The sequence below is a fragment of the Phalangium opilio genome, unplaced genomic scaffold (genome assembly GCF_054372755.1).
Source record: "Phalangium opilio isolate 3A_F unplaced genomic scaffold, DU_Popi_V2 ptg000104l_1, whole genome shotgun sequence".
Taxonomy (NCBI): Eukaryota; Metazoa; Arthropoda; class Arachnida; order Opiliones; family Phalangiidae; genus Phalangium; species Phalangium opilio.
In genome coordinates this window covers 938,355-951,835 of record NW_028324206.1, presented here as the reverse complement: position 1 = coordinate 951,835, position 13,481 = coordinate 938,355, and the positions used below count along the sequence as shown (strand labels likewise).

At 36.3% G+C, this 13,481-nt stretch overlaps 1 protein-coding gene across 1 annotated transcript; it reads left to right on the top strand.

Moving 5' to 3' along the window:
* The first annotated feature begins 11,041 nt into the window (after nt 1–11,041).
* LOC149630024 (uncharacterized) lies at nt 11,042–12,887 on the top strand. Its single transcript, XM_089851344.1, has 8 exons — nt 11,042–11,281; nt 11,345–11,414; nt 11,469–11,630; nt 11,689–11,839; nt 11,896–12,113; nt 12,279–12,580; nt 12,642–12,773; nt 12,815–12,887. Exons 1-8 carry the CDS (start codon nt 11,133–11,135, stop codon nt 12,885–12,887), a joined length of 1,257 nt encoding a protein of 418 aa, XP_089707470.1. The 5' UTR covers nt 11,042–11,132.
* The last annotated feature ends 594 nt before the right edge of the window (nt 12,888–13,481 follow it).

Here is a 13,481-nt window from a genome sequence, read left to right as displayed (position 1 = left end):
GTTAAGTTAGGTTAGTAATACTTTATAAATCATTTAACAATGTTACGCCTTTTCCAAAATATTGATGTTTAGCTTCATTGACTTCTCCAATAATATGCCTTTTCCAAATCATTACTGTTATGTTAGGTTAGGTTTGGTTAAGTTAGGTTAGTAATATTTTATAAATCATTTAACAATGTTACGCCTTTTCCAAAATATTGATGTTTAGCTTCATTGACTTCTCAAATGGCATGCCTTTTCCAAAACATTACTGTTACGTTATGTTATGTTATGTTAGGTGTGGTTTGGTTAGGAGGACGTCTCTTCCTCTTTGGAGCGGTTATACACTTCAAGTAAGTGTATCCCTTATGGAATGCAACAATAAATAAATAAAACCATCAAATTCTACTCTATTTGAGTCTTTTTGGGTATAAATATTGGGTTAATTGGAATAGGAGAACTGGGAATTGGGTTGAATGAGGTTTGAGTAATTGGGAATAGGGTGTTTTAAATTGAGTGAAATGGGGAGTAACCTTAATTAGTACCCAAAAGGTTATAAGTGCAATATGACCTTTAATTTTTCATATATTTACGTACAAAATATAAAAACATTAATTGGCTAAAACATTTTTATAAGAAGATAACTATAGAGGATTTTTAGACCAAATTACTGCAATAATTTACCGCCAAATTCGGCTACTTTTCGGTCCAATGGGATTCTGTCCAATGGGCCAGGACCATTAAACCTCACACTTTGGCCATAATCAGTCCCATGGGCCAGCAACATGATTTTTTGGGTCTTAAAATGTGATCAACAAGAAAATAAAAAAGTTTCATTCTCTAACTGAGCAGAGAGAAGTTATGTAAAATTGTCCGAAAATGAGTTTCGCAAAATTATGCGGGAAGATGCTATAGGTTTTTAAAGTGTGAAAAATAAAACTGTGCGGAAACGGGCCACCACCATATAAAATATTCAAAATTTACATGTTAAAAACTGTTTCGAAAAACAACTTCTATTCAAAGATTCTAGTTGCTTGATGATAAAACACAGGAAATGATGAATTCATATCCAGCTATTATGGATGAAGAATTATCTGAAAGAATGTGAAATTTGTAGTTGTTTATACCAAGAATTTTCCCGCAAATTTTGGAAGTTAACAAGGGAAAGGTGTTATTTTCAGGAAGCTCGAGATAGAGTAACAAACATGCCCCTGCACGTTTTTGTGATGCAATTATGAAATCCTACTGCGCAGTGATTTATATACGTTATGCAATCAGTACGGAATAATTCCTAGTTAAGGGAATCTAAATATTCAGAAAGTGATTTTCAGTTTCGGTTCACCAGAAAGGACACCTACTGAAAATACATCTCGAACAGTACCATGCTTAAAACTGAACACGCTGACCAAAATTGGCCAAAAATTAGTGGTTGAGCTATCAGTCAAAATAATACAGTCATTGTTTATTGCCAATGAAATAGATTCATGGTCTAACCCGGTTTCTCCTTTCCATCAAAACTTGCAGAGGTTAACGGTTAACGGTAACAGTTATTATAGGCGCTGTCGGTTAGCTGTGGCATTAGAGCTAGCTCGCCACCACCCTTCTACTAACTGTAATGGGACAAACCAGTAAACAATCCGCAGGCATAGTGTGGCTATCCCTTCTTAAACAAACTTTATTATTATTAGAGGTTATTATTTTTACTTTGTTAGTGTTATTAATAATCATAACACCTAAGTTAAAAAAAGTCCCTTTAACAGGATCTGTTAAGTACCTTTCTACTTATTCGACGCCCTTAGATACAACCTGTAATGATGAAGCGCTGAAACTCTAAAAGGATTACCAGCGGCCTGTAATAACAACTTCCATCAAAATGATATAAAAAAATGGGTAGATATTACTGTTGACTAATATTTTTGAAAACATTTTTCTTAGTACGCGCTACTACTTATGTGTAACGGTCCGGCAAATTTTCAGCTTTTTAGGGCAATTGGTTTGGGCTGGGAGTTGATTATCAGTCAGTCTGTCCAGGGTTGGCAAGTTTTTAACAAATTGTTTTAAACTTTTGTTTAAAACTTGTTTTAAACAGCCATAAAAAAAACATTAATTTGTTTAAAACGTTTTAAACAAACAGTTTAAAACATGTTTTTTATGGAAAGGAATTTCGAATATTTTTAACTCGTTTTATTTGAAAATGAGCGAAAATAATAGAAATAATAAGCTTCAGTCCAAACCTTGCAATAATTTGACTGTTTCATATGGGTGTTTAATTGTTTGGAAACCCTACCAGTTGATTTATCCGTTACCAATCTGTATTGAAGACTGATAATCAATAATTTGTTTAAGAATAACTTAATTTGTCGTCTACCTAAGGTAAAGGAACAACGTTTTTCTACACTGTTGGTACATTTTACTGTTCTAAAGTGATTACGCGTTATATTTAAAGCCGGGCCCTTGACAGTGCTAAAATTAATACGCTTAATCCGTAAACGGAAAACATGAAGCGCCTACAAAGTAGAAAGGGGTGGTGAAGTTTCAAATGTATGAGTTCTGACCAAGAAACTCTGCAGTATGGAAGCGAAAATTCCTTAAAAGTGGCCCCAAAAGAAATTAAGCATTTGGACATTTGGGGTTAAATGAACAATTTTACCCATCACCCTCATTTTGTATGCGCTATTAAAAAATTACATTTTCCTTTTGAAAAGATCTCTTGCTCTTTTTAAACAGTCAGAAGAAGAACATTTCAAATATTCAAATTTGAACCCTCAACACGTACTCCCTTTTAAATAATTAATTTCATGATAAAATGTCTTCGGAAAATCTAATTTTGAATCGTGTTTTAAACAATAAAAACACAACTTTTTTTAACACATTTTTGCCAACCCTGGCAAGGACCCTTTCTTACACCTTCAAATTCTAAATTTTAGGAGCTCTTGATTTCGTCTTTTCGTGTTTTTCTTCTCAATACGTTTTCGTGATCCGTTGGTCAAGCTGTATGATACTCGCTTTGGGTTCAAGTGGTCCCTGGTTCTAATTCCACACGGACAATTTCTTACACCCTGAAATTCTAAATTTAAGGAGCTCTTGCTCTTTTTAAACAGTCAGTAGAATATTTCATATATTCTGTATTGATCGCTTAACACGCACTCCCTTCAAAATAATTAATATCATAAAATAATTTCGGAAAATCTAATTTGTTCTTGAAAAAGCTCAAATATGTTATTTTTCAATTAATTTGGAGGGAATAAATCGATTAACAATTAAATAAGTTTATTGAATTAAATTGTGATTATAGAATAAATTAACATAAATAAAGAAAAATCGCAATATCGGATCTTCAGTCAATTAATAAACGTTACTCTCATTGTTTGTTTTTTCTGTCTTGGTCAAAACCAAGACCATTTTGTTTAATCAAGCAGGCTGTGAAAATAAGCTCCTTGCGCTAGCGCGAGTAGTGGCTTAAATGGAGAGCCGCGATGTATAATGTAGGCTATTAGTTCTGCAAGAGTGATTTTAAACATGTTTCAAACTAGGTTTTTTTGTGTTTTTTACTGTTTTTTCTACTTGTTTAAAAAACAGTCTAAAACAACAAATCGTGTTTTAAACAATAAAAAACACAACTTTTGTTTTTTTTTAAAAAACTCAATTTTTGCCAACCCTGAGTCTGTCAGTCAGTCAGTCAAGACTTTGATTTATAGATACAGATTTCCATAATACCTTTTTCGAAATTGTTTAATACCCGCACTTAGAGAACACTTATTGAATTTGTTCATGGGTACTAAAAAACTCGTGAAAGTATTTTGGAGTACCTTCAAAATACCTTTTTGAAGTACTTCAAAATACCTTTTTTAACAGTGTACGTCTTTTTGAAATCATTCTGTAAGCCATTTTTACCTCTCCGAGTGACGTATGTCACGGAGAGGTATTACACCGGCCGTGTCTGTCTGTCTGTCTGTGTGTCTGTCACGCCCCACGTGACCGTGTTCCCAATTTCCAAACTGCATTGACAGTTCACGGAAATTTGGGTTTGTCTCTGGCTATTCTACTTGAGCTCCCACACCACCAGCTTTGGTTTTCGTCCACTCGACATGGACACTAGTCTGTACTTGCTAGCTTCCAAGCACAACCATCTTCTGTTCTTAGTCAATTTCACCTTGACACCAGCTTCTATGCACCACCATCTTCTGTTCTTCGTCAATTCCACATTGACACCAGCTTCTATGCACCACCATCTTCTGTTCTTCGTCAATTCCACATTGACACCAGCTTCTATGCACCACCATCTTCTGTTCTTCGTCAATTCCACATTGACACCAGCTTCTATGCACCACCATCTTCTGTTCTTCGTCAATTCCACATTGACACCAGCTTCCATGCACCACCATCTTCAGGTCTTTGTCCATTCCACATGGACGCCAATCAGTCCATTCTGGCTTCTTTTCCTTCGTCATCGTTTGGTTTCAAGATATACGCGGCGATCGGCTAGGGTTACGAGAAACGTCTAGCCTCCCAATGGCAGGGCTTCCACCATCGGTTCACGCGAATGCGTTTTTATCTATTTTTATAATGGAAACGAATCGTATATATGCCCCAAAATTTGAAAAAAGCGGGCAAGAGGGGTACCCTTCAATTTAAACGTCAATATTAGCAAAGTTTCGAAAGATAATAGGAACAACTTTATTTTAAACGATTTAACTATTTTTAAAGTTATTTACTGGCGATTAAAATATTTAATATCATTTATATTTAATTAATTGTTTAAGATAAACTTATTTCTATGTAATGACACAAGTGAGAGTTTATATAGAACGAGAAATGAAGATTGCATCCGAATCGAAACACTACACGCACATCAAAGTTAATATAAAGCGAGTATGATGACAAGATCTCTTACAAAACGATAACATTTCCTTTTTGCAGAATATTAAATGGAAATATTTTAAATATTTTTCGGCATTACGATTCGTTAAGTAGTTGTGTAGCTATAAAGCTCTGTTTCATCTCAATATTCCAAGAACATCTTTCGATATTAACATTTCAAATTTGGTGTTTACTTTTGAATTCAGCTTTACTTCATTTATATATAGTGTAATCGCATTTTTTATATTCATTATATAATATGGGTGTTAATTCTTCATCAATCCACAAGTGTTGAAACGATTGGGTCTGTGAAATAAGATACCCTAGATTTAAACTAGAAATGACCTTGTTTCGCCTTCTCTTATAGGAGGTGTTAACGGTTCAGAGTGAGCCGAAAGTTGAATACACCCTTCAGTGATACATTTAGGTCCTCATTAGAATTATTGAGGATACAAAGGAAATTGTTAAAGACCTTGGCAATATTTCGCCAATTTGAACTATGTATTTCCGGTTTTTCTCATTGGCTGGTGGACCTGTGTTTAGAAAATAAATTCGTCTCGGCTCGGAGAGGTTTATTTTGGTTTCCCAACTTGTTTCAACGTATATAGGCGGATTTTGAGGAAAGAACAATATGCATGACGAATTTCATCTCGCTGCGCCTTGCACTTTGTCCACGCCTACCAATCAATAAAATAACAGTTAGAAAGACATCGGAATTGTGAGGCGTGGAGGAGTTTTAATCCTGGCCTTCAAAAACCCGCATACATATTAACGTTGGAGATATGGGGCTCAATAATTATTTTTAGGTGTATAAATTCCAATTCCACTAAAACCTCGTAAATTGGGTTGCAAAAACAAGGTTTTTTAAAGGCTTTGACTAAGTAATGAAGGTACTATTATCCTCTCTGTTACATATTTTAATGAAAAGGTTGAGGTAACATAACACTATACCTTGAAAGAACGGCCTTTATGTAAATAGAAATGGACTAATATTTAGAGACGAGTCGGGCCCCCGATTTAATCGGGCTTTTTTGACCCAACCCAACCCTTGGGTGTGGTAAAATTAATTTCAAAATTTTTCGGGTCGGGTCGGTTAGGGTTTTCATGTCCTAAAATTAAAATCGGGCCGGATCGGGTCGGGTTCACTTTCTATTGGGTCGGGCCCGGGTCGGGCTTTTTATAGATCAGCGGTCCAACCCGACAATTTAAGGTTGGAAAAAATACAACTCAAGTCTCACAAGATTCGGGCGAGAAAGTGGGAGGAGGGCGCAACGCGCTAGATGCTAAGCTCAAAATACGGGAATACTCCGTTCCATAAAAGAGGGTAGAAAAACAGTGACAGTTGACAAAAAAAAATGCAACCCTGTTAATGCACGGCGTTTCGGTTATCGGTTTCGCGGCTAGGGTCCGGCTACTTTTATGATTCTTTCTCTCGTCTCGGTTGATTCGGCAAGCTTCGTTTTGAATCTTTTTGTATTGGAAATTCAAATAATTGAACAAAATGCGCTCAGTGCACAAACGACATACATTGATTTTGTATAGCTAGAACGTGTAATTCTAGAGGGTCGGTAGGCCCTTCTAGATAAGAACCGACACCCTCCCGTAATGTTAAATGAAAATTCACAGATTTTTGCCGATTTTCCCATAGGAATAACAAGGGGTTTTTGGTGCTCCTGTACATCGAATCATTTAAAAACTACAGTTAAGTTAGCTTTCTGAATACTTTCAAATTAACAAGTAACTATTCAAGGTGTGCCTTTTTCAAGTTTCATCAAAATGAATTAAGGCTAGGTACGTTAATTTAAATAAAAATGTAAGTACCTCAAAAGACTACTCTACAGCAGACGACGCTAATTGCTCTACATTAGACGACGCTAAATTGCCATTTCACCGCCTTGAAACTTTAACTTGATATTTTTCAATAAATATAACACTAAAATTTTTAAAAACTTCACTGGCGGGTCTAATTTTTGTTCAATTGTGTGTTTCGGATGAAATTCTTTACTTAAGATACCTTTTAAATTTATATTTTAGATGTTAGTTTCGACCAAGGCTTAAGGTGCCTTACTTAGGCACTAGGTAGTAGGCAAACTATTGAGTGATCTTAGCTACAGAGCATCCAGTGTCGTCTAGTTTTTTTAAACAGATTCCCGGGATACACTGATTAGCCATAAAATAGTAATGGTGGTACCGTGGTTAATATTCTACAGCAGATGTTTTTTGATTAATTTTCGGGATAGTGACCAGTCTTGGAAATAGCACAGGTCCAAAACCTGTTTATTAATTGCTCGAACCAGTTTTTTATTCGAAATCCGGAGGAGAACTTTTATGAAAATTCTGGAGGGACCAGTTTAAAAATTCTACTCCACGGATATAGACTCCTAGCCTTGACTGGTACTCATTCTTGCAGCTGCCTTCCTTACTATAACCACAGCCCACTCGATCACGCTTTGGCTTCACAAGCTATGGAAGCCAGGGTGGGAAATAAGGATATTTTTAAAACTGGACTCTGTCACACTGGGCCAGCAACCCTCTTGGCCTGGAATAAATAAAACCTGGTCCATGACCATTGACCACGGCGCGTCGCCTGCTAAACTAAAGAAGAGGGTAATTAAAATAGTTGAGATAATGTCTTGACTCTGGTTACCCTTGAATTTTCTTAGTGGTCCCGTGGACCACTAACGCCCCTCCGATTTAATTTTTAAACTGGTCCAGGCAATTTTATGATAGATTAATACAAATAAAGACTGAAGGAACAGATATTATATAAAAAGGACTTGGTTTACCCAAGTCTAAAAAACAAAACGATAGGAGTTTTTCCTGTTGACTGAAGCGTGGATATTTTTTTCTATATAATTTTAAAGACAATTCGTATTTTACTACTCCTTAGAAATTAATTCAATCTCCTGATTTTATTGGTAATGGATTTATTTCCTATAAATTAATTGAAATAAAAAGTTACTTATCTCAGATTTTTCAACAACAATTCCTTTATATGTTTTTAATGGTACAATTATTTGAAAGATAAAAAAATAAATTTTATGATAAAATGTTTTACGTAAATGGAATTGTTGTTGAAAAATCTGAGATAAGTAACTTTTTATTTCAATTAATTTATAGGAAATAAATCCATTACCAGTAAAATAAGGAGATTGAATTAATTTCTAAGGAGTAGTTAAATACGGATTGTCTTTAAAATTATATAGAAAAAAATATCCACGCTTCAGTCAACTGGAAAAACTCTTATCGTTTTGTTTTTTAGACTTGGGCAAACCAAGTCTTTTTTATATAATTTGCAATACAGGGTCAACGCTTGAACCACGTCGAACTAATCTAAACCTCTCGACTCTATCCAGCATTACTTTTGGGCCAAAATATTTAAGGAGCAAATAAATCCTTTATTCAATGAATTTTTAATGCGTCAGAGGTTTTTGGTCCGATTCCGATCCGAGCCCGTTCGTGGCTTTCGGGTCGTGACGGGTTATTTAAATTCCATAAAAAATATGGGTAGATTTTGCTCGTTCTCGTTTTCAAATTTAAGAAGTTCGGGCCGAGCCGGGTTTGATTTTAGTTACTTTTTTTGGGTCGGGTCGGGCTCATTTTCAATATGGTTGAGTCGGGTCGAATTATTTTCAAATTTAATAGGGTCGGGCTCATTTACAAATTTAATAGTAGGGCCGGGTCGGGTTAAGTTACGAATTAAACGTAATTTAATTTCCAGCATTTTTCTATACAGGAACGTTCAATCGCGACTCTATCATTAAAGACGACTAAACGTATTACTTGTTGCAAGCTGGTCACGAAATGACCATAGCTCACAAACAAGGCATGGCGATAGACAACGTGTTTCTACCACTGGTTATTCTGGCGGCTGGGATTCTACTATCACTAACGCAATGGCGGTGGCCCAAATGGCGCAAAAAACGACCCTTAAAACAAGCTCCTATTTGAGAACAATTGTAACTCAGAGCTATTTAGTTCCATGCCTGACGTTTGTCCAACAAATAAATATTGGTATCACTTTTCGAAATGAATAAAAACATATCCATACTGAGAATCGAAAGTATTTGTTTTGAGAAACAAGAGTTAAGTGGTAGCTGTATTAAAACTTTTCGTTTTTATTACAAGCACACTAAAAATATAATTGAATAGTGAAGAAAGCGCGAACGTAAATCAACATTACTGAACCAAAAGCATAAGGATAATTATTAAGGTTCAGAATTATCAGAAGCTCATATTAATCAAATACAAAAGGATTGTCATTAACTAAAAACTAAGGCGGAAAAAAACTAGCATTTGATTTGGTGTTAGTTCTTTGTTACACTTGCTTAGAATTATGTATCGAGCCGCGTATTTTGAGTTTAGCTCGTGGATTAAAGTTGTTTATTAAAAACTTCTGGTATTATTATGAAAATGGATACGTAATTACATGGTTTCTAATAGAAAAATAACACACCGTGAAGACATGAAATCTTGCGTTTTTTTAATGTCGCGGTAACCCTTCATTATAAGCAACGAAACCATGGATTTTTAGGAAAACATTAAAGATTTAAAATTTTTAAAAGTTGAAGGCATCGAAATGATGCCGACTTAGAATTTCTGAACTGATTAATGTACCCTATTCGATTTGCTCCTGGCCCATTGGGCCGAATCCCATTAGACCGAATGTCCCATTGAACCGAATCCCGTTGGACCGAATATAGCCTAAATGTGCGGGTTTATTATCATAAAATTTTCATTGCTATTAAAAGATATATTTTTAACGCCGTATTTTAAAACTGAATTAAAAAATACCTCTTTTGGTTTAAATAAAATACCCTTGTCCTTAAGCTTGCGTCTATCAATACACTTTCCTATATAAATGATTATACTGTGATGGTCAAATCCCAAGATTAAAAGGATGCCTCTATTGTAACCGAGCCGAATTAAAGCCAACCTGAAATGACCCGTAAAAAAAATCAATATTTTGAAAAAGACATATATTTATTGTTCAAGGAACTTAATAAATGCAGCGTTAATTGCTCCAGAATCTTTTAAAAAATAATTTGTTGGAAAAGGCCGGCTTTTATTATGCAAAGACCTCAAAGAAAATAAAAATATTATGGAAAATCGGTTATCCAACCAAACCTAACCAAACCTAACCTAACCTAACCTAACCAAACCTGACCAAACTTAACCAAACCTAACCTAACCTAACCTAACCTAACCTAACCTAACCAAACCTAACCTAACCAAACCTAACCTAACCTAACCTAACCTAACCTAACCAAACCAAACCAAACCTAACCTAACCAAACCCAACCAAACCTAACCAAACCCAACCAAACCTAACCAAACCCAACCAAACCTAACCAAACCTAACCTAACCCAACCCAACTTAACCTAACCTAACCTAACCCAACTTAACCTAACCTAACCCAACTTAACCTAACCTAACCCAACTTAACCTAACCTAACCCAACTTAACCCAACTTAACCCAACTTAACCTAACCTAACCTAACCTAACCAAACCTAACCTAACCAAACCTAACCTAACCAAATCTAACCTAACCAAACCTAACCAAACCTAACCAAACCTAACCAAACCTAACCTAACCTAACCTAACCAAACCAAACCTAACCTAACCAAACCTAACCAAACCTAACCTAACCCAACCCAACTTAACCTAACCTAACCCAACTTAACCTAACCTAACCCAACTTAACTTAAACTAACCTAACCCAACTTAACCCAACTTAACCTAACCTAACCTAACCTAACCTAACCTAACATAACAGTAATGTTTTGGAAAAGGCATATTATTTGAGAAGTCAATGAAGCTAAACATCAATATTTTGGAAAAGGCGTAACATTGTTAAATGATTTATAAAACTAATATACTTTCGGTTGAAGGGAATTCGTTCCAATGGGATTCGATGGGATTCGATTGAATGGGGAAAAATTCCCTTTTTTATAGAAAACCGCCATTAGGCTAGATTTTAAAATACTGGCTAGAAATTTTCGGACGAATGGGATTCGTTCCAATGGTATTCGGTTGAATGGGCAGACTCCATTCGATTTGGGGTTCAGTTCTAAGCGTGCTCTAGATACGAACGGGTCAAAGGTTCAACTGCGCTGAAAATTGGTTCGAAATATTCTATTTAACTTAAAAGAATTTCGCCTTAAAGTGAAATTAATGAATGGGCGCGAATTAAAGAACACGTAAACCTTTCGGCCAAACTTATTGTTTTAAGTAAGATTATAATGTCAACACCCTTTTTACAGAGCCTCCTAAGTTCATAAAAGAAAAAAATGACAATGACAAACACGACTGAGAACGTCCTGCGCGTTTCTCTCAGGGGGGAACCAATGTTTCTGGATCTTGAAGATGATCAGCGGTTAAAGTTTGGAGGGTATTGGGGCTCTATGTTTCGCTCCGTCTTGATTCAAATGAGAAATTCGTAAGTATCACTGTAAATTTGGACGAGATGACGTAAATCTCTTATGGTTCGCTCGATATTCAGGGGCTTCAATCTAACAGTCAAGGATGGACCAGAAGACTATCGTGACCATATCTCAAATATGGAAAACAACGTCAGTTAAAGTGGCGACCATTCATCGTCAAAGACTAAATAATTCATCTTTCAGAAAACTGACTTTGGAGTCCCGTTTTTCCCGCAACAACTCGAGAAGTCACCACTGGTGGAATGGGGCGGAACGACATTTTTCGATGATGTCCATACTATTTCCGGGGGCCCAATTGGGGCCAGTTACGGACCCTTTCTAATCCTGAAGACATTTCAAACTACGGTAAAGACGTAATTAACGAATCCAATCTCCGTGGATTTTAACTCTTCATGTATTCCAGGTGTGGTTGAGCATTATGGGCTATTTCATCGTGGCGTCATTCTTGATGGGTCTCTCTCGATACAGCTACCGTTCGCTATCAGTACGGACTTCAGTGACGAATGAAATACTCAATTCCTCTTTAGTCGTATTCGGTCTGGTTGTTAACCAGGGTAAGATCCGATTACAACAGGCTGCGTTTAAGATTGATTATATTTCATAAGCGCAGGAACTGAATGGACGCCTTCGATTATGTCCCAGCGCATTTTACTAAGTACTTGCATCTTCGCATCAACATCGCTGATTTTTATGGCAACCTGCAACGTTTTCTCTTTCCTCTCATCGGCTGATCGTCCCAACTACATCGATAACCTGGAGGACTTGACTTCTAGACCTGAAATAACAATTTACCAACAACGGTGGTTGCTAGTGTCGCAGCTCTTTAACGTAAGTATGAAATGGTGGGCGATAATTTAGCAATGTTGCCTCGTCGTAAACTCGCGCTTTTCAGTGCCGTAAACTGACAAAATTTTGGGAGTTAAGAAAATTTCAATTTCAATTTATTTCAAATTCATGCATACAATTGTTACGTTGATTGACGAATTTTACTAGAACTCTCCGAGAGCAACAGAGCGAGCCGAGTTTGAACAAGCCGTTAAAGGCGGAGGAATTATTGACAATTATGATGGATTGATCGAAAGGGTATTGGACGAGACTCTAGGAGGAAAAGCGGTTATAAATAATAGGATGTCTATGATTCTTAACTACATTCCTATATTCTTCGACCTGTTAGAAGAAGATGTAATGAGTAAAACATTCTTCCACATTTCTGAGGAACCAATGATGAGGGAGCAGTGGGGTCTCGTCTGCCGGAAAGGTTTGTCAAAACCCATCAAAGAACAGTTCTACGAAAGGTAACTGAGAAAAACAATCAAAACTTTCATCAACCAGTTACGAAAAAACTTTGATTTTCAGCACTTTGCGATACACCGAAGGAGGAACGTTCTATCGCGACTACACCATTAAAGACGATTACACGCATTTTCTGTTGCAAGCCGGTCACGAAATGAACATAGCCCCCAAACAAGGCATGATGATGGATAACGTGTTTGTACCACTGATAATTCTGGCGTCTGGAATTCTACTAGCACTAACGCAAAGGCGGTGGCCGTAATGGCGCAAAAGCCGCAAGATCAACCCTTAAAACCATCTTCTATTTGAGAACAACACCGTGACACAATATCAGCAATATCAATAATCACTTTTGTCACGGAACTACTTAATGTACAGACTTAAAACAAACATAATGGCTTAAATTATTGACGAGAAGCTACATAAGTCCTGTCATTACTGACCTCGGAAATCTCTTCTCCCCATTTGCAGCATTTGCAGGCAGAAAGGCAGCTGAACGTCAAACGGGTAACCAGTGCACTGAGGCGGGTAACGAAATTAGATGGCGTAGCATCGCACTAAATCAACATTGTTGAATTAAGACCTGTATTTTTGTTTGGTACTATCAGAAGCCCGTAAAATTCAAGTAGAAATGAAATGTCACTAACACTAAAAGCTAACCCTCAAAAGAACGAGAGAATGATTTGGGATTGGTGGTACGTCGCAATATCAAGTTGTACTTTCATACACGTTACGTATACACTTAAATGAGTGTCAATTGATGATAAATTTAAAGCTAAAATATACTAGAGATGCAAAGTGTTTCGTTTCCCCCTTTCTAAAATAAATACTGACCAAATCAAACTGAGTTGTCCAGAAACCCTAGCTTCAGATTGAACTATGAACTCAAAACTATACTTTCTA